Source organism: Dendropsophus ebraccatus, chromosome 2 (genome assembly GCF_027789765.1).
Source record: "Dendropsophus ebraccatus isolate aDenEbr1 chromosome 2, aDenEbr1.pat, whole genome shotgun sequence".
In the NCBI taxonomy this organism is placed as follows: Eukaryota; Metazoa; Chordata; class Amphibia; order Anura; family Hylidae; genus Dendropsophus; species Dendropsophus ebraccatus.
In genome coordinates this window covers 20,393,107-20,411,704 of record NC_091455.1, presented here as the reverse complement: position 1 = coordinate 20,411,704, position 18,598 = coordinate 20,393,107, and the positions used below count along the sequence as shown (strand labels likewise).

The following is an 18,598-nucleotide window of genomic DNA, read 5'->3' as shown; positions in this document are numbered from 1 at the left end:
TCACCGACTTCTTTTCATCCCTTGTTGCTAGGCAACAGCTGGAGCGGACTCAGGTGCTGCCTGGCTTCTGAGGAAGGCAGAGAGGACATATGAAAGACTTGGTTCCCTAATGGATATATATCTCGGCCGGGCTGCGTAGATTTTACGTAGCGTTACTGAATGATTTTAACCCTTGAATGACGGCAGTGGTCTCCATCCATCTTAGTGGATTCCTCTGGACTGAAGCGGTCACTCAATAGTTAAAAATCAATCATAAACGCTACAAGATGTCTTTGTGTAACCTGAGCCTTATGAGGAGGAACAGATGATGGAGGACGTGCAGATGTCTATGGATGTGTATCATTCTGAGGCCTTACAACAGCCTGAAGCCTGGGGCCTATGCCAGGCAGTTGCCCTTAGCAACCATACTATTTCAGGCTCTCATTTTAATTCTAAGATGCTTTTGAAGGTAGCAAGCTGATTAGTTGCTATGGGCAACTGCCCCAGTGTGTTTCAGATGAATGTGGGAACACAGCCTAATGGTGCGTTTACACAGGAATGTATTTGAAAAGAGGAGAGATTCCAGTCTTTCCTTTATGACCCGTTACCTGTTTAGAGTCTGTTCCTGGCCTTGGATTCAAAGATCTGTCAGATAAATCTCTCTGTGTAAACGCACCAAAAGTCATTGGACATATTATAAAGTTCACAATTAAAGGGATTTTCTGGGGAACAGAAGATGGCTGAAGTCTTATGCTCCTCAGTGCCCACTTCCTGAGAACTTACGTGTCAGATGTAAACCATCCAAGCCATGGAGGAGGTGGGCGTATAGCTGATCATCACGTGCAGGTGTGGTGTGCAATAACTCCATGATATCACCACATCATATACAGCAGGTATATACGCTGGCCCCCTCCACGTCTCTGAAGGCTTAGGGCCGATAATTGTTTGGTGTATTAGGGCCCTTACTTCTGGCACATGGATTCACAGGAAGTGGACACCAGGAAACAAAGGCTTCAGTCGCCATCTGCTCCCTAAAAAAACCTTTAAATTGGCATCTGGAGTAAATTTTATACAGAGAATCTTGGACCACATGCTGTGGGTTTCACCCGGAGATTTACATGCATGAAATCTGCAGGTGAATCACAAACCTTAAAGTGTCACTGTCGTTTACATCTTTTTTTTTTTCCAGAAATCAATAGTACAGGAGATTTTAAGAAACTTTGTAATATACTAGCCAGCCCTCCCCAATAGTCTCAGATAGTAGCCAGCCCTCCCCAATAGTCTCAGATAGTAGCCAGCCCTCCCCATAGTCTCTTATATAGTAGTCAGCCCTCCCCATAGTCTCTTATATAGTAGTTAGCCCTCCCCAATAGTCTCATATAGTAGCCAGCCCTCCCCATAGTCTCTTATATAGTAGCCAGCCCTCCCCAATAGTCTTATATAGTAATCAGCCCTCCCCTATAGTCTTTTGTATAGTAGCCAGCCCTCCCCCATAGTCTCTTACATAGTAGCCAGCCCTCCCCAATAGACTCATATAGTAGCCAGCCCTCCCCCATAGTCTCTTATATAGTAGCCAGCCCTCCCCATAGTCTCAGATAGTAATTAGCCCTCCCCATAGTCTCTTATATAGTAGCTAGCCCTCCCCCACAGTCTCATATAGTAGCCAGCCCTCCCCCATAGTCTCTTATATAGAAGTCAGCCCTCCCCAATAGTCTCATATAGTAATCAGCCCTCCCATGTTCACATGGCGTAAGAGACCGGCCGTTCCAGCCAGATGATCTTTCGTCCCGCAGAGTTCTGATGCGGGCGTATCCATGCGCTCCCTCATCAGAACTCCCCACTGCACACTATGAAGCTTGCGGCCGCAGCCGCTCGGTCCATGGTGTGCACTGACATGGTTTTCTACGGACGCTATTCACTGAATAGCGGCCGCAGAAAAACTGACATGTCAGTTGTTTGCGGTGCCGCTAGAGATCCCGGCCGGAGGGTATACTATGTGTATACGCTCCGGCCGGGATCCCATAGACACCCGGCCAACGTATTTTCTCGTATTAACTACGGCCATTGTTGCAATCGGCAACAACGGCTGTAGAAATACGAAAAAATACGTTGTGCGAACATAGCCTTATATAGTAGCCAGCCCTCCCCCAAAGTCTCTTATATAGTAGCTAGGCCTCCCCCATAGTCTCTTATATAGTAGCCAGCCCTTCCCCATAGTCTCTTATATAATAGCCAGCCCTCCCCAATAGACTCTTATATAGTAGCCAGCCCTCCCCAATAGACTCATATGGTAGCCAGCCCCTAGAACAGTTGTTAAAGAGAACCTGTCACCCGTAGATCCTCCGCCCTCCCCCCCCCCCCCCCCCGAACCCACCCTACCCGTGGATACAGCCCCCATACTTATCCCACCCCGATGGCCCCACTCCTGCGGCGGAAATATGGCTGCCTCATGTAAGTATGGGGGCCCAATTCCGGTTGAAGGCATATTCAGGGGTAGGGCGGGTTCGGGGGGGCCGTCCAGGGGTGACAGGTTGTCCCATTAGCTTGAACCCACCCTTTTCTGCGGCCCCAGAGGCTGCAGGAGGCACCCAGCGCAGGACGTGTGATGACGTCACTGCGCTGCCGGCATTAGAATATTGCTCACGTACTGCTAGGCTGCAGGCTAAAAACTACCTGTGGTCTACAACATTATAATATTGGCAGTCCAAGCAGCTGTCTGGACCACCCATATTATATTCTAATGCGATGGTGGCGGGCCAGATGTAATCCAAACTGTGAATTGCATGGCGGGCCAAAAGTAATGGTGCTGCAGGCCAGATTCAGCCCGCCGGTCACAGTTTGACATGACTGTGTTAGAAGTTTTTAAAAACGATAGTTACACTTTCCCTTTTTTGATGATTTTGGTAATACTCACAGTGCTCACTTGGTGGTGCTGTTGTCTGTTTTTTATAATGAAGTATGTGCAGTATATACATCAATCATACACAACTGAAGCACTCCCTGAGAGGTGAAGAGAATAACCCGGATTATCTGGTGACATTGGTGTCTGGCAGGGGTGCGATATATTACGCAGCAAGTGACTAGTCAGATGCCACAAGCAGAAAAAATGGGCAATGTGTACAGAGCTTAGCGGCTGTGACACAGGCCCAATAGTGATGTATAGATGCCCGGTCAGAGCATCTTGTGGGGTGCCCCCGGTACTCACCAAACTCATAGCACATAATCACATTTAGGCCCAGGTTACTGGCATGGACTACTTACTGCAGTACTGTCTTCCAGCCATGGCCTCTGTCTCCTGCTACCTGCACAGTACTGAGTCACTAGTGCAATATAAGTGTAGGAGTCATATACCCCTGCAATAAACCAGTCACAGAGGCTTTCACCTGGTTACATCAGGCAGCTGCCGCTATATTGTACCAGGCTCAGGGTCACCATGTTCCAGCTCAAGAGGAAACAGAAACAGATCAGCAGCAGTGAGCACCTTTACCTCAGAATGGACAGCCTAAGGAGGTCAGGGCATGATGGGAGTTGTAGTTTTACAAAAGCCAGAGAGCCATAGTTCTAAAAGAACTCAATACACAGACTCTTGATTCGTATGTGTTGCTTGATGGATAATGTTATTATTATTTATATATATATATATATATATATATGAGCGCCCTCTAGTGGTTGCTGCGGGAATGCTACTACTATGGCTCACAGAGCAAAGGTTAAAGGGATATTTCCATCACCTAAACTTTTGTTAGGTAATGGGAAATGGAGAAGAAAGCAAATTTGCAATTGCTTTACTTTAGCAAAATTGCTCTCTTTTGCCATTTGGCCCCTTTCTCTGGTTGCCATGTGGACAGTTGTTGCCTATGAGAGCAGCAACAGGACTGGTGGCCCGGAGCTGGTAAGTATTTTTTTATTCTTTTCTATGTACATCCCACATGTCTCCAGGCTTTGGATTGTCCCTGAAGACGTGTAATGTTAGATGGAGACATATCAATACTCATTCAGCTCAGCAGCTCTGCATCCCGTCCTTACTTTACTTACACCAAAACAGAAATTCCCCTATAAAGGTAGCTTCACACTTACCGGATCTGCAGCAGATTTGACTAAGTGAATAAACAAAAGCATTAAATCTGCACTGTAAAGTCTGCTGCGGATCTGCTGAAGATCCACAGCAGATTTGATGCTTTATTTATTCATTCAGTCAAATCTGCTGCAGATCCGCAGCAGAAAAATCAGCTGCCGATCCGGTAAGTGTGAACGTACCCTAATGGTGCGTTCACACCTACAGGATCTGCAGCTGATTTTCTGCTGTGGATCTGCAGCAGATTTGACTGAATGAATAAATAAAGCATCAAATCTGCACCATCAAATCTGCTGCAGATCCTGTAGGTGTGAACGCACCCTTAGTGTTTTTTTTTCCCTTTCGAATCAACGGGGGTCAGAAGATTACACAGATTTTTAATTTACTTTTATTTAAAAATCTCAAGTCTTCCCATACTGCTGCTGTATGTGCTGCAGGAAGTAGTGTATTATTTTGAGTCTGACACAGTGCTCTCTGCTGCCACCTCTGTCCATGTCAGGAACTGCCCAGAGCAGGAGAGGTTTTCTATGGGGATTTGCTCCTGCTCTGGACAATTCCTGACATGGACAGAGATGGCAGCACAGAGCACTGTGTCAGACTGGAAAGAATACACCACTTCCTGCAGGACATATGACATCTGAAGACTTACAGATTTGTAATTTACTTCTATTTACAAATCGTATCACTTTATACAGGAAAAAAAAATAAAAATCAGTGCAACACCAACAATCTTTTTGGCCTTTAGAAAAATGTTGACCTAGGATATAAGTGATAGATCTGGGTCCTATCTTGGAGCCCCCTCCAGTCTGGTTGCATCCATATAATTGTACAGGTCATCCACCAGACTGGACACCTTATTCAATTGCCCTGTACTGATGCACTTATGCATGTTGTAAGCGCTTTCAATGAGATATAAGGTAAGTATGGAACCTAGACATAAGTGATGTCCTGTGGGATGGGACTTTCTCCGTTTACTCTACAGCAGCTCTTCTGTGGGATCGGACCAGATGGGCCGCCCTTCACTCCCCATGAATGAGCCTTGAACGTGTGATCATTCACCAGTTTGCCTTCCTGGTACCAGTTTTGGTCGGTACTAACTACTTTATACAGGGCAAAACCCACAGGAACATACATTCTGGCGATGCTCTGACCCCGGCGTCTACACATCACAATTCGTCCCTCATCCGTCACTCACATTCTTATATTCCAAAGCTCAAGAACTGTCCGATTACTTGCCGTATACTATACCCCCACCCGACATGAGCGATTGCATTGATATACTGTTACATCACCGGCCATTGGTTGTAATGTTATGGCTGTCAGTACAAAGCTGATGGATTTATAGCAGCAGAATTCTAAATGCAGCTCCGGATGTGACAAAAGTAAAAGGACAGGATCGGTAGGTGACACCATCTGCAAGGTTCCTCATGCTCAGTAGATTTTTCTGCCATTGTACAGGACCAAATATAAACTACAATTTTTTAAACCAAAGAAGCGATAATCTGCAGAGTTGGAACAGATACCACATAAAGCGGCCAAACCAATATTCTTCCATCATAAACCAAACAAATAAAAATCCAATTAAATACATTTTAATAAACAAATTTCAGTTTTTTCCCTCCTTACAATGATGGAAGGAACATTGTTTATTCATCTGCAGTCCGTCCGATCTGCTGACACAGGATCCTGCAGAGCATCGCACCGGGGTGAGTCCGCCCTGTGCGTGAATGAGTGAGCCGAGCCCCATAACACTTGGTGGATCTCATTTGTGTTTTCGCTGTGGATGGAGGTGGCGTCCGGCCTGTGGAGGATGACGCTGCGCCCCCGGGGCTGGGTCCGCAGTCTCCTGTACTTCCTGCCTTCTTGCATAAGGTCTTTTACGGGTTAAGTTCAACAGTTCAGAAAGTTACAAAGAAAAGATTTATAAAAGAAAAGTTCTGGATGGTACAAGGCTGGAGGCGTCCTCACTGGTCTCCCAGCCGAAACCCTTGACCCCAGTTGTGCCGCCCGCCGCCTCCTGCCTGATCCTCTGCTGCTCGTCTGGCACTTGCTGGTGGGACACCAAATCCCGATACTCCTCCTCTTCGGCTTGGGAACCAACGATACCTGAGGAGAAGAGCAGATATTGAAGGAAATGATAATACAGAGAACCCTGTGTCTGTGCCGATCCAGTATTTCCATGACGTGATGTGACGTGATCATGCAGCATGGCTGTATACGGGGTCGGGGCTTCAGCTGTTGCAAAACTACAATTCCCATCATGCCTGGAAAGCCAAAGCTTTGGGTGTCCAGACATGATGAGAATTGTAGTTTTGCAACAGCTGAAGGGTCATAAGTCTGACACCTGATCTAGACAAAGCATTTTGCACTGATACATTGTTGCAGACCATCTGGATATCGCTGATGCAAATGTATTCACGTTTTCAGTGATTAAAGCCCCTTAGGCAGGATGGGAGCAGTCATTCCCATTGACGGACAGCATGCAGATATCCCGAACTGAACAGAACTGAAAAAAATACTCACAGAATCTGAGGTGTGGACAGAAAGCTCCGGCCCCCAAGGTCCATTGGATATTTGAACATTAGGAAGAAATAAAGATGTCCGACCAAATTCCCGATCAGCTCATTGACGATTCTGCAACGGAGGAGGATAAATGTCTTCTTGTATCAAGCGCTGCACTTCATCTACATTATTGTATTATATTCTGTATCATACTCCGAAGCTGCACTCACTATTCTGCTGGTGGGGTCACTGTGTACATACACTCACCGGCCACTTTATTAGGTACACCTGTCCAACTGCACGTTACCACTTAATTTCTAATCAGCCAATCACATGGCGGCAACTCAGTGCATTTAGGCATGTAGACATGGTCAAGACAATCTCCTGCAGTTCAAACCGAGCATCAGTATGGGGAAGAAAGGTGATTTGAGGCCTTTGAACGTGGCATGGTTGTTGGTGCCAGAAGGGCTGGTCTGAGTATTTCAGAAACTGCTGATCTACTGGGATTTTCACGCACAACCATCTCTAGGGTTTACAGAGAATGGTCCGAAAAAGAAAAAACATCCAGTGAGCGGCAGTTCTGTGGGCGGAAATGCCTTGTTGATGCCAGAGGTCAGAGGAGAATGGGCAGACTGGTTCGAGCTGATAGAAAGGCAACAGTGACTCAAATAGCCAACCGTTACAACCAAGGTAGGCAGAAGAGCATCTCTGAACGCACAGTACGTCCAACTTTGAGGCAGATGGGCTACAGCAGCAGAAGACCACCCGTTACTAGCATGGTGTACCTAATAAAGTGGCCGGTGAGTGTACATTACTGATCCTGAGTTACATCCTGTATTATACTCCAGAGCTGCACTCACTATTCTGCTGGTGGGGTCACTGTGTACATACATTACTGATCCTGAGTTGCATCCTGTATTATACTCCAGAGCTGCACTCACTATTCTGCTGGTGGGGTCACTGTGTACATACATTACTGATCCTGAGTTACATCCTGTATTATACTCCAGAGCTGCACTCACTATTCTGCTGGTGGGGTCACTGTGTATATACATTACTGATCCTGAGTTGCATCCTGTATTATACTCCAGAGCTGCACTCACTATTCTGCTGGTGGGGTCACTGTGGCCACTGCATTTTACTATAATATATTACTCCATATCAGGTTATAATAAACTATACTACATCATGGAAAACCACACTGCAGACTTGGCACTGATTTGATGTGGAGTTTCCAGCATGGTTGGAGTCTGTGTGAACACTCCCTTATAGGTAACCTGGGTCTGTCTACTATCCACTTACATAACAGACAAGGAAAGTGCGATACTTACGATCCTCCAATGATGTAGTTGAATCCAAGTATGACCCAGGGTAGATAGCAGGCCTGATGTATGGAAGAGAAGAGACTGTGAGGCTGCGGAGGGGAGAAGCCTCCAGGTACAGAACACAACCGGCACTTGTCTCACTATTGTTATCTGTTCAGTCCATGTGATAGAAACCACTATGCACAACACACACACTCTATCGGCTGCAAGCGTCCTTTATTTTCTGACAATAAAGCGCTACTGTCATTTTCAGTAACTTTTTCCAGATAATAGGATTGCTGATAATCAGCCCGTGTGAAGGAGCCTTAAAGGGGCACTGTTGCAAAAGTTTAAGAAATCAACTTTAACAACTTTTCTATGTTTAAATCAATGTTATACATATGGCCACTATGTGTCTCCTTTCACTGTGCATGTGTACAGCTGCTGTGCAGCCACATTCAGTAGCAGAGAATCCTGGGGGGTGCTCGCATTGTATGGTCAGCTCTCCTGTCGCTCAGCATCAAAACCTCTATAACCACACAGTGACATTATGCTGACTGAATTGTTACATAACAAAGAGCTTTGTCTCCTGGTAAGCTGCATAGCTAATAGAATTAGTAAAAGTTAATAATATTATTAGTTTAGGTTTGCCCTGAGTTGATATACAACCTGCATGATGGACAGGTGGCTTCCCTTGTGTGAGCGCTGGGGCGGGGACTTCCTGTGTTTAGTCTCTTTTTTTGAGCAGAGAAAAGACCAATTAGCTCAGAGGGAGCATGGAGGCATGGAGCACAGTTTGGCCGTATTTATAATGTTGATTTAAGCAAAACTGCTTGTGATCACCGGATAACTTCTTTTAAAATAACTGATTTGGGCCGCTATAACTGGTGAACCACAAACACTTCATGTACTTGCTATTCCTATGTTTGGAGTCTCCCTGGTGTCCCTTCCCAAAGTATGGCAGGTTTCACATATTATAATCATCTACCATAAATGTCATCATTGAAAACCCACCAGGTTTTTTTTACTACTTTTCTTTGGCCTCTCATGCACTTCTTCTATTCCTGATGCAACCTGTCTATTGATGTCGTCATTAGCCCAACGTCCTATCTGGTGTACTTCCTGTAAAGGGCTTTTTGTTCCTGCTGTACACTGTAACCAGAAACTCAGCCTACTTTATCTCCCTCTTACTATACCTTGTTGACTACATGCCCTCCCACTACACCCACAGAAACCTCTCACACAGTGAGGCCAAATTGCAAGCTACAGTGTACAGCAGGAACAGGAATTCCATTACAGAAAGTACACTAGACAGGGTGGCTAATTAGGACTCATACACTGATCTCACCCAGTATGACCATATTTACAGCTAGCCGACCTTCCGGCAGCAGGAGTGACAGAAAGCCAACGGGGTAAAGTTGCCTAATGACAGATACACTTACCTATTCACTGAAGTGTTTCTATTTGATGAAGTCAGAAGCACCTATATCATGCTTTAACCACCATCAATACATCTATGGTTGCCTTAAAGGAGAAGACCGGTGCAAATTTTTATTTAAGTATTGTATTGCCCCCCAAAAAGTTATACAAATCACCAATATACACTTATTACTAGAAATGCACATAAAGTGCTTTTTCCCTGGACTAACTACTGCACCAAGGCTTCACTTCCTGGATAACATGGTGATGTCACTTCCTGGATAACATGGTGATGTCACTTCCTGGATAACATGGTGATGTCACTTCCTGGATAACATGGTGATGTCATCATGTTATCCAGGAAGTGGCATCCCTATGTTATCCAGGAAGTGACGTCACGACCCGACTCCCAGAGCTGTGCGGGCTGTGGTTGCTGGAGGGGATGATGGCGGGGGGACACTGAGGGACACAGGGCACTGGAGGGACACTGAGCATCCCTCTGCCATCATCCTCTCCAGCAGCCACAGCCCGCACAGCTCTGGGAGTCGGGTCGTGACATCACCATGTTATCCAGGAAGTGACATCACCATGTTATCCAGGAAGTGAAGCCTTGATTCAGTAGTAAGTCCAGGGAAAAAAGCACTTTATAGGCATTTCCCGTAATAAGTGTATATTGGGGATTTGTATACCTTTTGGGGTCAATACAATACTGTAATTTCACTGGACTTCTCCTTTAATATAGATGATCTATGACCCACGTACCTTAAATCTTGTCCCGAACCAGAATGACACAATCATATCCCTGTTCAGCTGGGACCAGACATACAGAACGGACATGATCAGCGGGATCATCAGCAGCTGGAAGACACAAATGTCACCAAACATGAGATCCTGAACGGAGACGCAGCATGAGCACTAAGTCTTATCATCATGGCACCTAAGTGAGAACTTAAAGGGGTTATCCAGTGCTACAAAAACATGGCCACTTTTCCCCCTACAGTTGTCTCCAGTTTGGGTGGGGTTTTGAAACTCAGTTCCATTGAAGTAAATAGAGCTTAATTGCAAACTGCACCTGAACTGGAGACAACAGTAGGGGGAAAAGTGGCCATGTTTTTGTAGCGCTGGTTAACCCCTTTAAGGGTGCGTTCACACCTACAGGATCTGCAGCTGATTTTCTGCAGCAGATTTCATTTAAATAACTGAACACAGCATCAAATCTGCTGCAGATCTGCTGCAGATCCTGTAGGTGTGAACGCACCCTTAAAAGTGTTTTTTCCCTCTCAAGGCATTATTGGCGTCACTAGACGACACCACTGTGTGAATGGAAACCTTCTCCTCTCCTGCCCCCAGTGCGCCAATACTCCTCAATAGCATAGGAGATCACGGAAACACCGCTGAGGATGACGGTAAGAAACTTACCTTCACCCTCAGCATCCTGTGCACTATAGGGATATATCAGCAGGTTACATATTCCTGACCTGCTGATGGTTTCCCTTTAAATTCTGTAAGACTTGGGTGGGATCAGCGGCAGTGGGTTCACCTGTAGAGATCACAGCTTTTCCAATACATTGATCTTACCTGCATGTCCATTATGACTCCAGTTATCTACCAGGTCAATGTTAAGGAGATTCTGCTACGAGAAAGATTCGATCATGTCCTTAAAGGGAATGTGTCACCTAAATTTTCTTTTACTGTGTACAGTCAGATACTAAAATGTGTTCTGTTATTCTAATCTGTTTCTATTTTCTGACTGTAATTTGTTTTATTTCACTTTTTGTACATTGTTATGGGGGCAGCCATCTTGCCTGGGCTGTTCATAACAGCATTTATTGACATGCTTTACAGCAAGACTCATGGACATAGACGACAATAGAGAGACACTGTAACCTTGGGATGAATGTGAAACATTACTGAGCGCGCTCTGTGACCTGTTAAAAGGTTATTCCACAGGGAGCTGCTATTGTCTCCTCTATCTACTGGTGTCACATGAAGCTGCAATGCTGTATAGATCACTTTACAGCAGCCTCCTCTTATCACCACAGACACAACAGGAAGTCTCAGCTTAGTTTTAGCCCCAGTGGTGAGAATGAGAACTGCAAGATCTCAGGATTATTTTATAATATAGATAGAAAATGGAAAATTTGAAAAAAGGTCACCAAAAATTCTTTAAACAATATGTTTAACATAAAAATTCTTTAAATTCTATTGCAATATGCAAGAACCTAGTGGTCGGACCATCATGGCTCACTCATATGTATTCCGTTATGAACAGATGGGCAATTGCCACAAGTGACGTCTGTTTCCACGCTTCCTACCCGAGCCTGCCTGGCTGCCTCTCCTTCCCCATAACCCCCTGCCTGTAGGCATCTCTGTAGTTTTTCCCCATCAGTAATTTATGACATGTATCAGGCCGAGCGCCATCACACAATCGATGTACTGTGCCTTTAAAGGATACAACAATGCAGATCCAGTTGAAGAGGAGCATGAACATATAATCTGCGGGTCGTCCATCAAATGCACCTGGAAGACACAAGGAAAAGCGGAGAGATGTACATTGCATGAAGGAAACCAATAACAGGCTCGTCAATACGGAGGAAGAGTACACACAGCAACCACCTATACGAATGGGACACGTCATGGGGGAATCACTCAAGTTTACCCCACAGATCCCCCCCCAGCCTGTATCTGGTATATGGAGCGGCTGCCCTCATCTCATACAGATTACAGGGATAGAAAGCAACCTGGGAGTAAGGAGCTCCGCACCCCTATATTGCAATACTACTGTGCCCATCTGTGCAGTGCAAAACCTCACAAGACTGCAGAACGTCCAGCAGAGCATTATGGGAAACCTATATAAAAATTCCTCAAAGCTGTCACACGCACAAAGGCTGGTCTCACAGGGCTGCAACATGACAGCGTTTAAAGGGGAACTCCGGAGGGGAAAAAATGTTTTCAATTGACTGGTGTCAGAAAGTTATAAAGATTTGAAAATTAGTTTATTTAAAATCTCCAGTCTTCCAGTACTTATTAGCTGCTGTATGCCCTGCAGGAAGTGGTGTATTATTTCCAGTCTGACATAGTGCTCTCTGCTGCCACCTCTGCCCATGTCAGGAACTGTCCAGAGTTGTAGCAAATCCCCATAGAAAACCTCTCCTGCTCTGGACAGTTCCTGACATGGACAGAGGTGGCAGCAGAGAGCACTGTGTCAGACAGGAAAGAATACACCACTTCCTGCAGAACATACAGCAGCTGATAAGTACTGAAAACCTTGAGAATTCTCAATAGAAGTAAATTTAAACTAGCAGCCCTGTGTCAAATTGGCATGGCCCCAGGACAGATCTTTGATTAAAAGCAGATATCTGATATTACAAGCAGTTTGGAGTGGGCAAATTGTGGGTACAGAGTGACTTTAAGAGGTTTTTCCAAATAAAATTATTTTCTGTATAAAGTTATAAAAATTTGTAATTTACTTCTATTTAAAAATCTCCAGTCTTCCAGTACTTATCAGGTGCTGTATGTACTGTAGGAAGTGGTGTATTCTTTCCTCTGACACAGTGCTCTCTGCTGCCACCTCTGTCCATGTCAGGAACTGTCCAGAGCAGCAGCAAATCCCCATAGAAAACCTCTCCTGCTCTGGACAGTTCCTGACATGGACAGATGTGGCAGCAGAGAGCACGGTGTCAGATTGGAAAGATTACACCTCTTCCTGCAGGACATACAGCAGCTGATAAGGACTGGAAGACTGGAGATTTTTTAAATGGAAGTACATTACAAATCTGTATAACTTTCTGACACCAATTGGTTTAAAACCATATTTTTCCTCTGGAGTACCCCTTTAAGAATCTATATTACAGCCACAAGGAGCCTCCATGACTCTGTAGAGCTCTGTGTACGATGGGTCTGGATGATGCAGCAATCACACAGTTTTGCTGCGGTTATGGTGCCAAGTGTGAATCCTCATTCCAGTTACTTACCTGTTTCCAGTCTTGATGAATACTGATACAGGAAATAAAGGTTCACCATGTAGAGGAACCCCGAGCCGGGGCCAACCGGGAAATAGAAGGTGGAGGTGACTGGTCTCCATATCTGTACAATAAAGAAGAGAACATTACACAGTGGTTAGTGTGACAGCAGTTCTTTCCTTACACTGCCCCAATAGTCACAGCAGCGTCAGCATCAACGCAGACACTCCCTACCAGTCCCACCAGTACACTCCTAAGCCCACCCATCCCCTCTTAGTGGTTGCAGGAGGGTCTCCCACTGCTGGAAGGTACTTGCATTACCAGCTGCTGTATGTCGCTTCCTGCATTACTTTCCACTATCCAAAAACAAAGGAGAAACCCCCGATGCCACGTGTGGGTCTGCCGGCAGGTGGGCTCTGTGACTACTTCTGCTGGGTAAGACGGATCTTGTTGGGGACCAGCATCCTTTGCAATGGCAGCACCTCACATAGGGTCAGTATTTTCTTATTTCTTGCACTATACAGAGCAGGGTCTTGTACCCCCCCCCCATACATACAGTAGAGGAGGGGGAATCTGTCCAATACAATCGCAGCCTCTACACAGCAAGTCATAAAGCAAGTCAGTGCACCGCTCCTCATCTGTCACACTGCCATCTAATGGCCGATATGAACACTGCAGTGCAGATCACAAAAATGTTAAAGAATATATGTTGTCCCCCCCCCCCCCACTTATCTTGCTGTCACTTTGAGGTGATTCATTCCCCTTAAAGGTGGTATAAAAGTCCCTACTCCTCGCCGCGTTCTGTAATTGTATAGTAAGTGCTGGATCACCTGCTGCTCTTTGCCCCCCGGGGAGCTATATGAAGTAACGCAGGTGCTGCGGTGACGGCCCGATGTAACAGTTTCAGGTTATACATCTGCTTCCTGATATGTAAATCACCGGCCGGAGGGTTTCGTATGTAATGAGGGGAGAATACAACCAAAACTGGTTGTATGGTGGCACCTGCTTACACCAAGGACGGCAGCGGGGCGCTATAATGTTACCATGAGAAGCTGGCTATGTGTGACACCATACTGGCTGGTGACTAGTCGGGTACTGGCCACTGCATATAGGGTTAGTACTGCTGCTCTGTCATTGGGTTACATCAGCCATGGGGGCATGGAAACAACTGGGGCCCCTGCACCCCACCAGGCACTGCAATGGTCCATACTGGTAACGCACGGGTCTTAAAGCGAATATATCATCAGATACACCACTGTGCCTTTCTTTACATTAATTGATCGGCAGTGGCGCGGGGATGCCGGTGGCACGGTCCTCTTTTTGAATTGCCTCCCAGTTCCTGATCTTTTCCCGAGCACCGGCCCACCCCGGAGCACTGAGGGAAGGAGGGAAGGCCCGCAAGGAAGCTCTATCCCCACTTTGATGCAGCTCCATTAATTCTAATGGATCTGTGTCACAGACGGGAGAAGATATCACCACACTGGGGGGCAGCAGGCCTGCCTCCAGTGCTCCGGGGTGGGACGGTGCTCGAGAAAAGATCAGGAACTGGGAGGCAATTCAAAAAGACGACCGTGCCACCGGCATCCCTGCACCACTGCTGTGAAAAAAAGGCCCAGCGGTGTTCCATATTGGTGAAGCGCCGGTCTTAAAGTGACTGTACCACCAGGCCCATCAGAAGCACTGGAGGCAGCCGACTCACCCTTAGTGGGAGGAAACCCTAGCCCCTCTATGATAGGGTTCCATTGATTCTAATGGAGTCATGTCATGGAGGGGCTGGGGTTTCTTCCCACTAAGGGTGAGTCGGCCGCCTCCAGTGCTTCAGCCTGGGCCTGGTGGTACAGTCACTTTAAAGGGGTAGTGCGGCGCTAAAAAGTTATTCACAGAATAACGCACTCTACAAAGTTATACAACTTTGTAATGTATGTTATGTCTGTGAATCGCCCCCTTCCCCGTGTCCCACCACCCCCACCCGTGTACTCAGAAGTGTGGTGCATTATACATTACCTGATCCGTGTCGAGCCCGGCCGCTATCTTGTGCCAATCGCGGCTGAGCGTTTGGCACAAGATGGCGGACGGGCTCGACACGGATCAGGTAATGTATAATGCACCACACACTTCCGGGTACACGGGTGGGGGTGGTGGGACACGAGGAAGGGGGCGATTCAGACATAACATACATTACAAAGTTGTATAACTTTGTAAAGTGTGTTATTATGTGAATAATTTTTTAGCGCCGCACTACCCCTTTAAGGCGCTATTATACTAAATGATTAGCTTACTTGGCCAGTTACCGTCCGTTCAGGCCAATGATCGGTTAGTGTAATAGCACCTGTTGATAAATGATCAGCCGGCACGCACAAAGATGGTGGTCTTTCAACATGCTAAAAAGCACAGTTTGTGTAGTTACAGTCTGCTACGCATTGCTGACTTCAATGGGCCACACAAACAATCTAGGGATTGTTTGGGTGCCCCCTATGGTTGCTCCCCGCTCACTGTCTATGTATGTAAGAGCTTAGGCAGCAAGCAGGGAAAGAGGAAGAAGTGAGCAGGTGTAAATGATGATAAATGAGGCACGGGAGGAGGCCACGCCTCATCACGCCCCCGTAAGCTCCGCCAACCCGCCCATCGGGCGAGCGGGGCGTACGGGAGGCGTACACCAGGGAGAAGGGGCGAATCTGCACCTTCTCCCTGACCTACGCTTTGTAAATCCCCCCCTCAGAGTCCAAACCAGGCTGCTTAACCCCTTAGATGCCACAGGACCCCCCCTCCATGATAGGATGGCAGCATGCGGATAGAGTCATGGTCCATACTGATAACACCCTGATATATAGGGCAGGATACGCTGGGGTAAGTCTATGAGATGAAAAGAATTAAAGAATGAAGCTTGCGTTTCCCATAGTAACCAATCACAGCACAGCTTTCACTTTACTGCTGCAGGGGACAACTTACCTGAGACTGTGGGGGCAAAGCAAGTCATGTGACCTAGGTTTCCATGGGAACCACAGACGTGTCAAATAGAGGGGGGGGGGCTATATTAATATACAGTAACACAGGGTAAGCTGAGGGTGTGTGCTCCCCTATACAGTGTGGGGTGATGGTTGCATCCAGTGACTGCCAAGGCTTGCTGGGAGTTGTAGTTTCCATAGACTCCCGTCAGGCTGTGAGACGTTACCTGGAACTTGTGCAGGAAGTACTCAGGCCACAGGATCAGGTACATGGGGTTGATAAGGCCCAGCTTCCCCAGTAACGGGACGGCAATGGAGCTGGCGAACCAGTACCGGGTGATGAGCGGGATGCTCCGGAACCAGTCCCCGAGGTCCGACATGGTGAGAACGGCGGCGACACCGAGCACCGGCACCTGCGCCCAGCACTGACGTGTCCGCTCAGAATTCGACTGCCGTGATACGTCACCGCCGCTTCCGGTCAGCTGTCATCGTCAGTCCCCGCCCATACCGGATGGACGCTTCTAGGACGGGGGCGTGACTGTGACGTGGTGTAACAGGCGTAAGCGCATCACGTGACGCTATAGCGCTTGTGAGGCCTGCCGGGAGTTGTAGTTTTCCTTTAGGGTAAATTTACGCGTACCGGATCCGCAGCGAAATTTCTGCTGCGGATATGCAGCAAGTTTCATCTAAATAACTGAACACATCAAATCAAATCTGCTGCGGATCCTATACGTGTGAACGCACCCTAAGATAAACTTGTTGTCCCTTCTAATCTGAATTGCTGGACAAAACGGCAGCAGGGGTCGCCTATGTGCGATATTTGTGCGATTTGACGATTAGTTGTCTATAGTAGGGGTAGGAAACCTTGTCTCTCCAGCTGTTGCAAAACTACAACTCCCATCATGCCTGGACAGCCAAAGCTAAAGCTTTGGCTGTCCAGGCATGATGGGAGTTTTAGTTTTGCAACAGCTGGAGGGCCGCAGAGTCCTCATGCCTGATCGAGGACTAGGCTTAGGGCCCTATTACACAGAACGATTATTGTGAAAAATCGTTAAATCGTTCAAATCTAAACAATAATCGTTTTGTGTAATTGCAGGCAACGATCGAAAAATTGTTCGTATGTCGTTGATTTAGATCTGAATCTAAAATTATCGTTAATTGTTTGTTGTAATTCAAGTTCCGCTTTTTTTACTAATCGTTCAGTGTAATTGCGCATTGTCCGTTGTTTTGCTGCGATCAGAAGGAATAAACGATCATAGTAACGAACGTAACTAAAGATTATCGTTCTGTGTAATATGGTAATCGATTTCAGGTTAACGATAAACAATCTCGTTTGCCGTTAATTGTTAAACATCGCTCTGTGTAATAGGGCCCTTAAGAGTCCTATTACACTGAGCGATTTTTAACGATTAACAATCGCAAACGAGATTGTTTATCGTTAACCTGAAATCGTTCACCATATTACACAGAACGATAATCGTTAGTTACGTTCGTTACTATGATCGTTTATTCCGTCTGATCCCAGCAAAACGGACAATGCGCAATTACACTGAACGATTAGTAAAAAAAACGCGGAACTTGAGTGAACGAATGTGGAATTACAGCGAACGATTAACGATAATTTTAGGTTCAGATCTAAGGGCCTTACTCCACGAGACTGTTATCATTCGCATAATCATTAACGATAAACGACACAAACGACCTTTATTGCGAAAGACCTGAAATCCTTCACCCATTTACATGGAACGATAATTGTTACTTATGATCGTTCTTGCGGTCGTCTTGTCGTTGCTATCGCGTTCGTCACTACTGCGAACGACGTCCTATTCAATGCAAACGATTTGCGAACGAGCAACGCTAAAAATAGGTCCAGATCTTATTAAACGATCAACGATTTCTCGTTCGGTTGTTAATCGTTAACTGCTAATCAACCGAACAGTTATCGTTTAGATTCAAACGGCTTAACGATAATCTGAACGATAATTGTCCCGTGGAATAGGGCCCTAAATCAACGATCAACAACATATGAACGATTTTTCAATCGTTACCTGCAATTCCACAGGACGATTATCGTTTAAATTCAAGCGATATAGCGATTTTTCGCACGATAATCGTCCCATGTAATAGGGCCCTTAGGGAGCGGCCGCTAAATAATATAATGTGTCCATACTGTTAGAATACAACCATTTTCCCACTTCATAATAGGATTTAAAGGGATACTGCTACAATTTTATTTTCGATCAAGTTACCTGTTATGTAGATTTGTAATTTACTTCTAAATTAAATTCCAGTCTTCCAGTACTTATCAGCTGCTGTATGTCCTACAGGAAGTGCTGTATTTTTTCCAGTCTGACACAGTGCTCTCTGCTGCCACCTCTGTCCACGTCAGGAACTGCCCAGAGCAGGAAAGGT

At 46.1% G+C, this 18,598-nt stretch overlaps 1 protein-coding gene across 1 annotated transcript; it reads right to left on the bottom strand.

Annotated features, from left to right (window-relative positions):
- Window positions 1–5,630: 5,630 nt before the first annotated feature.
- DERL1 (derlin 1) lies at window positions 5,631–16,683 on the bottom strand. Its single transcript, XM_069957139.1, has 8 exons — window positions 16,414–16,683; window positions 13,254–13,365; window positions 11,735–11,799; window positions 10,858–10,884; window positions 10,042–10,137; window positions 7,888–7,940; window positions 6,578–6,688; window positions 5,631–6,160 (listed from the first exon to the last, which is right to left on the bottom strand). Exons 1-8 carry the CDS (start codon window positions 16,564–16,566, stop codon window positions 6,019–6,021), a joined length of 759 nt encoding a protein of 252 aa, XP_069813240.1. The 5' UTR covers window positions 16,567–16,683; the 3' UTR covers window positions 5,631–6,018.
- Between the last annotated feature and the right edge of the window lie 1,915 nt (window positions 16,684–18,598).

What these genes read in the sequence shown, in the direction of transcription:
- DERL1 (XM_069957139.1), bottom strand. Translation starts at nt 16,566, where the DNA reads ATGTCGGACCTCGGGGACTGGTTCCGGAGCATCCCGCTCATCACCCGG. An exon ending in ACTTCCTGCACAAGTTCCAG is followed by an intron (nt 13,366 to 16,413) that starts GTAACGTCTCAC and finishes TTTATTGTACAG; the next exon opens with ATATGGAGACCAGTCACCTC. An exon ending in GGTTCGGGACAAGATTTAAG is followed by an intron (nt 7,941 to 10,041) that starts GTACGTGGGTCA and finishes TCCATACATCAG; the next exon opens with GCCTGCTATCTACCCTGGGT.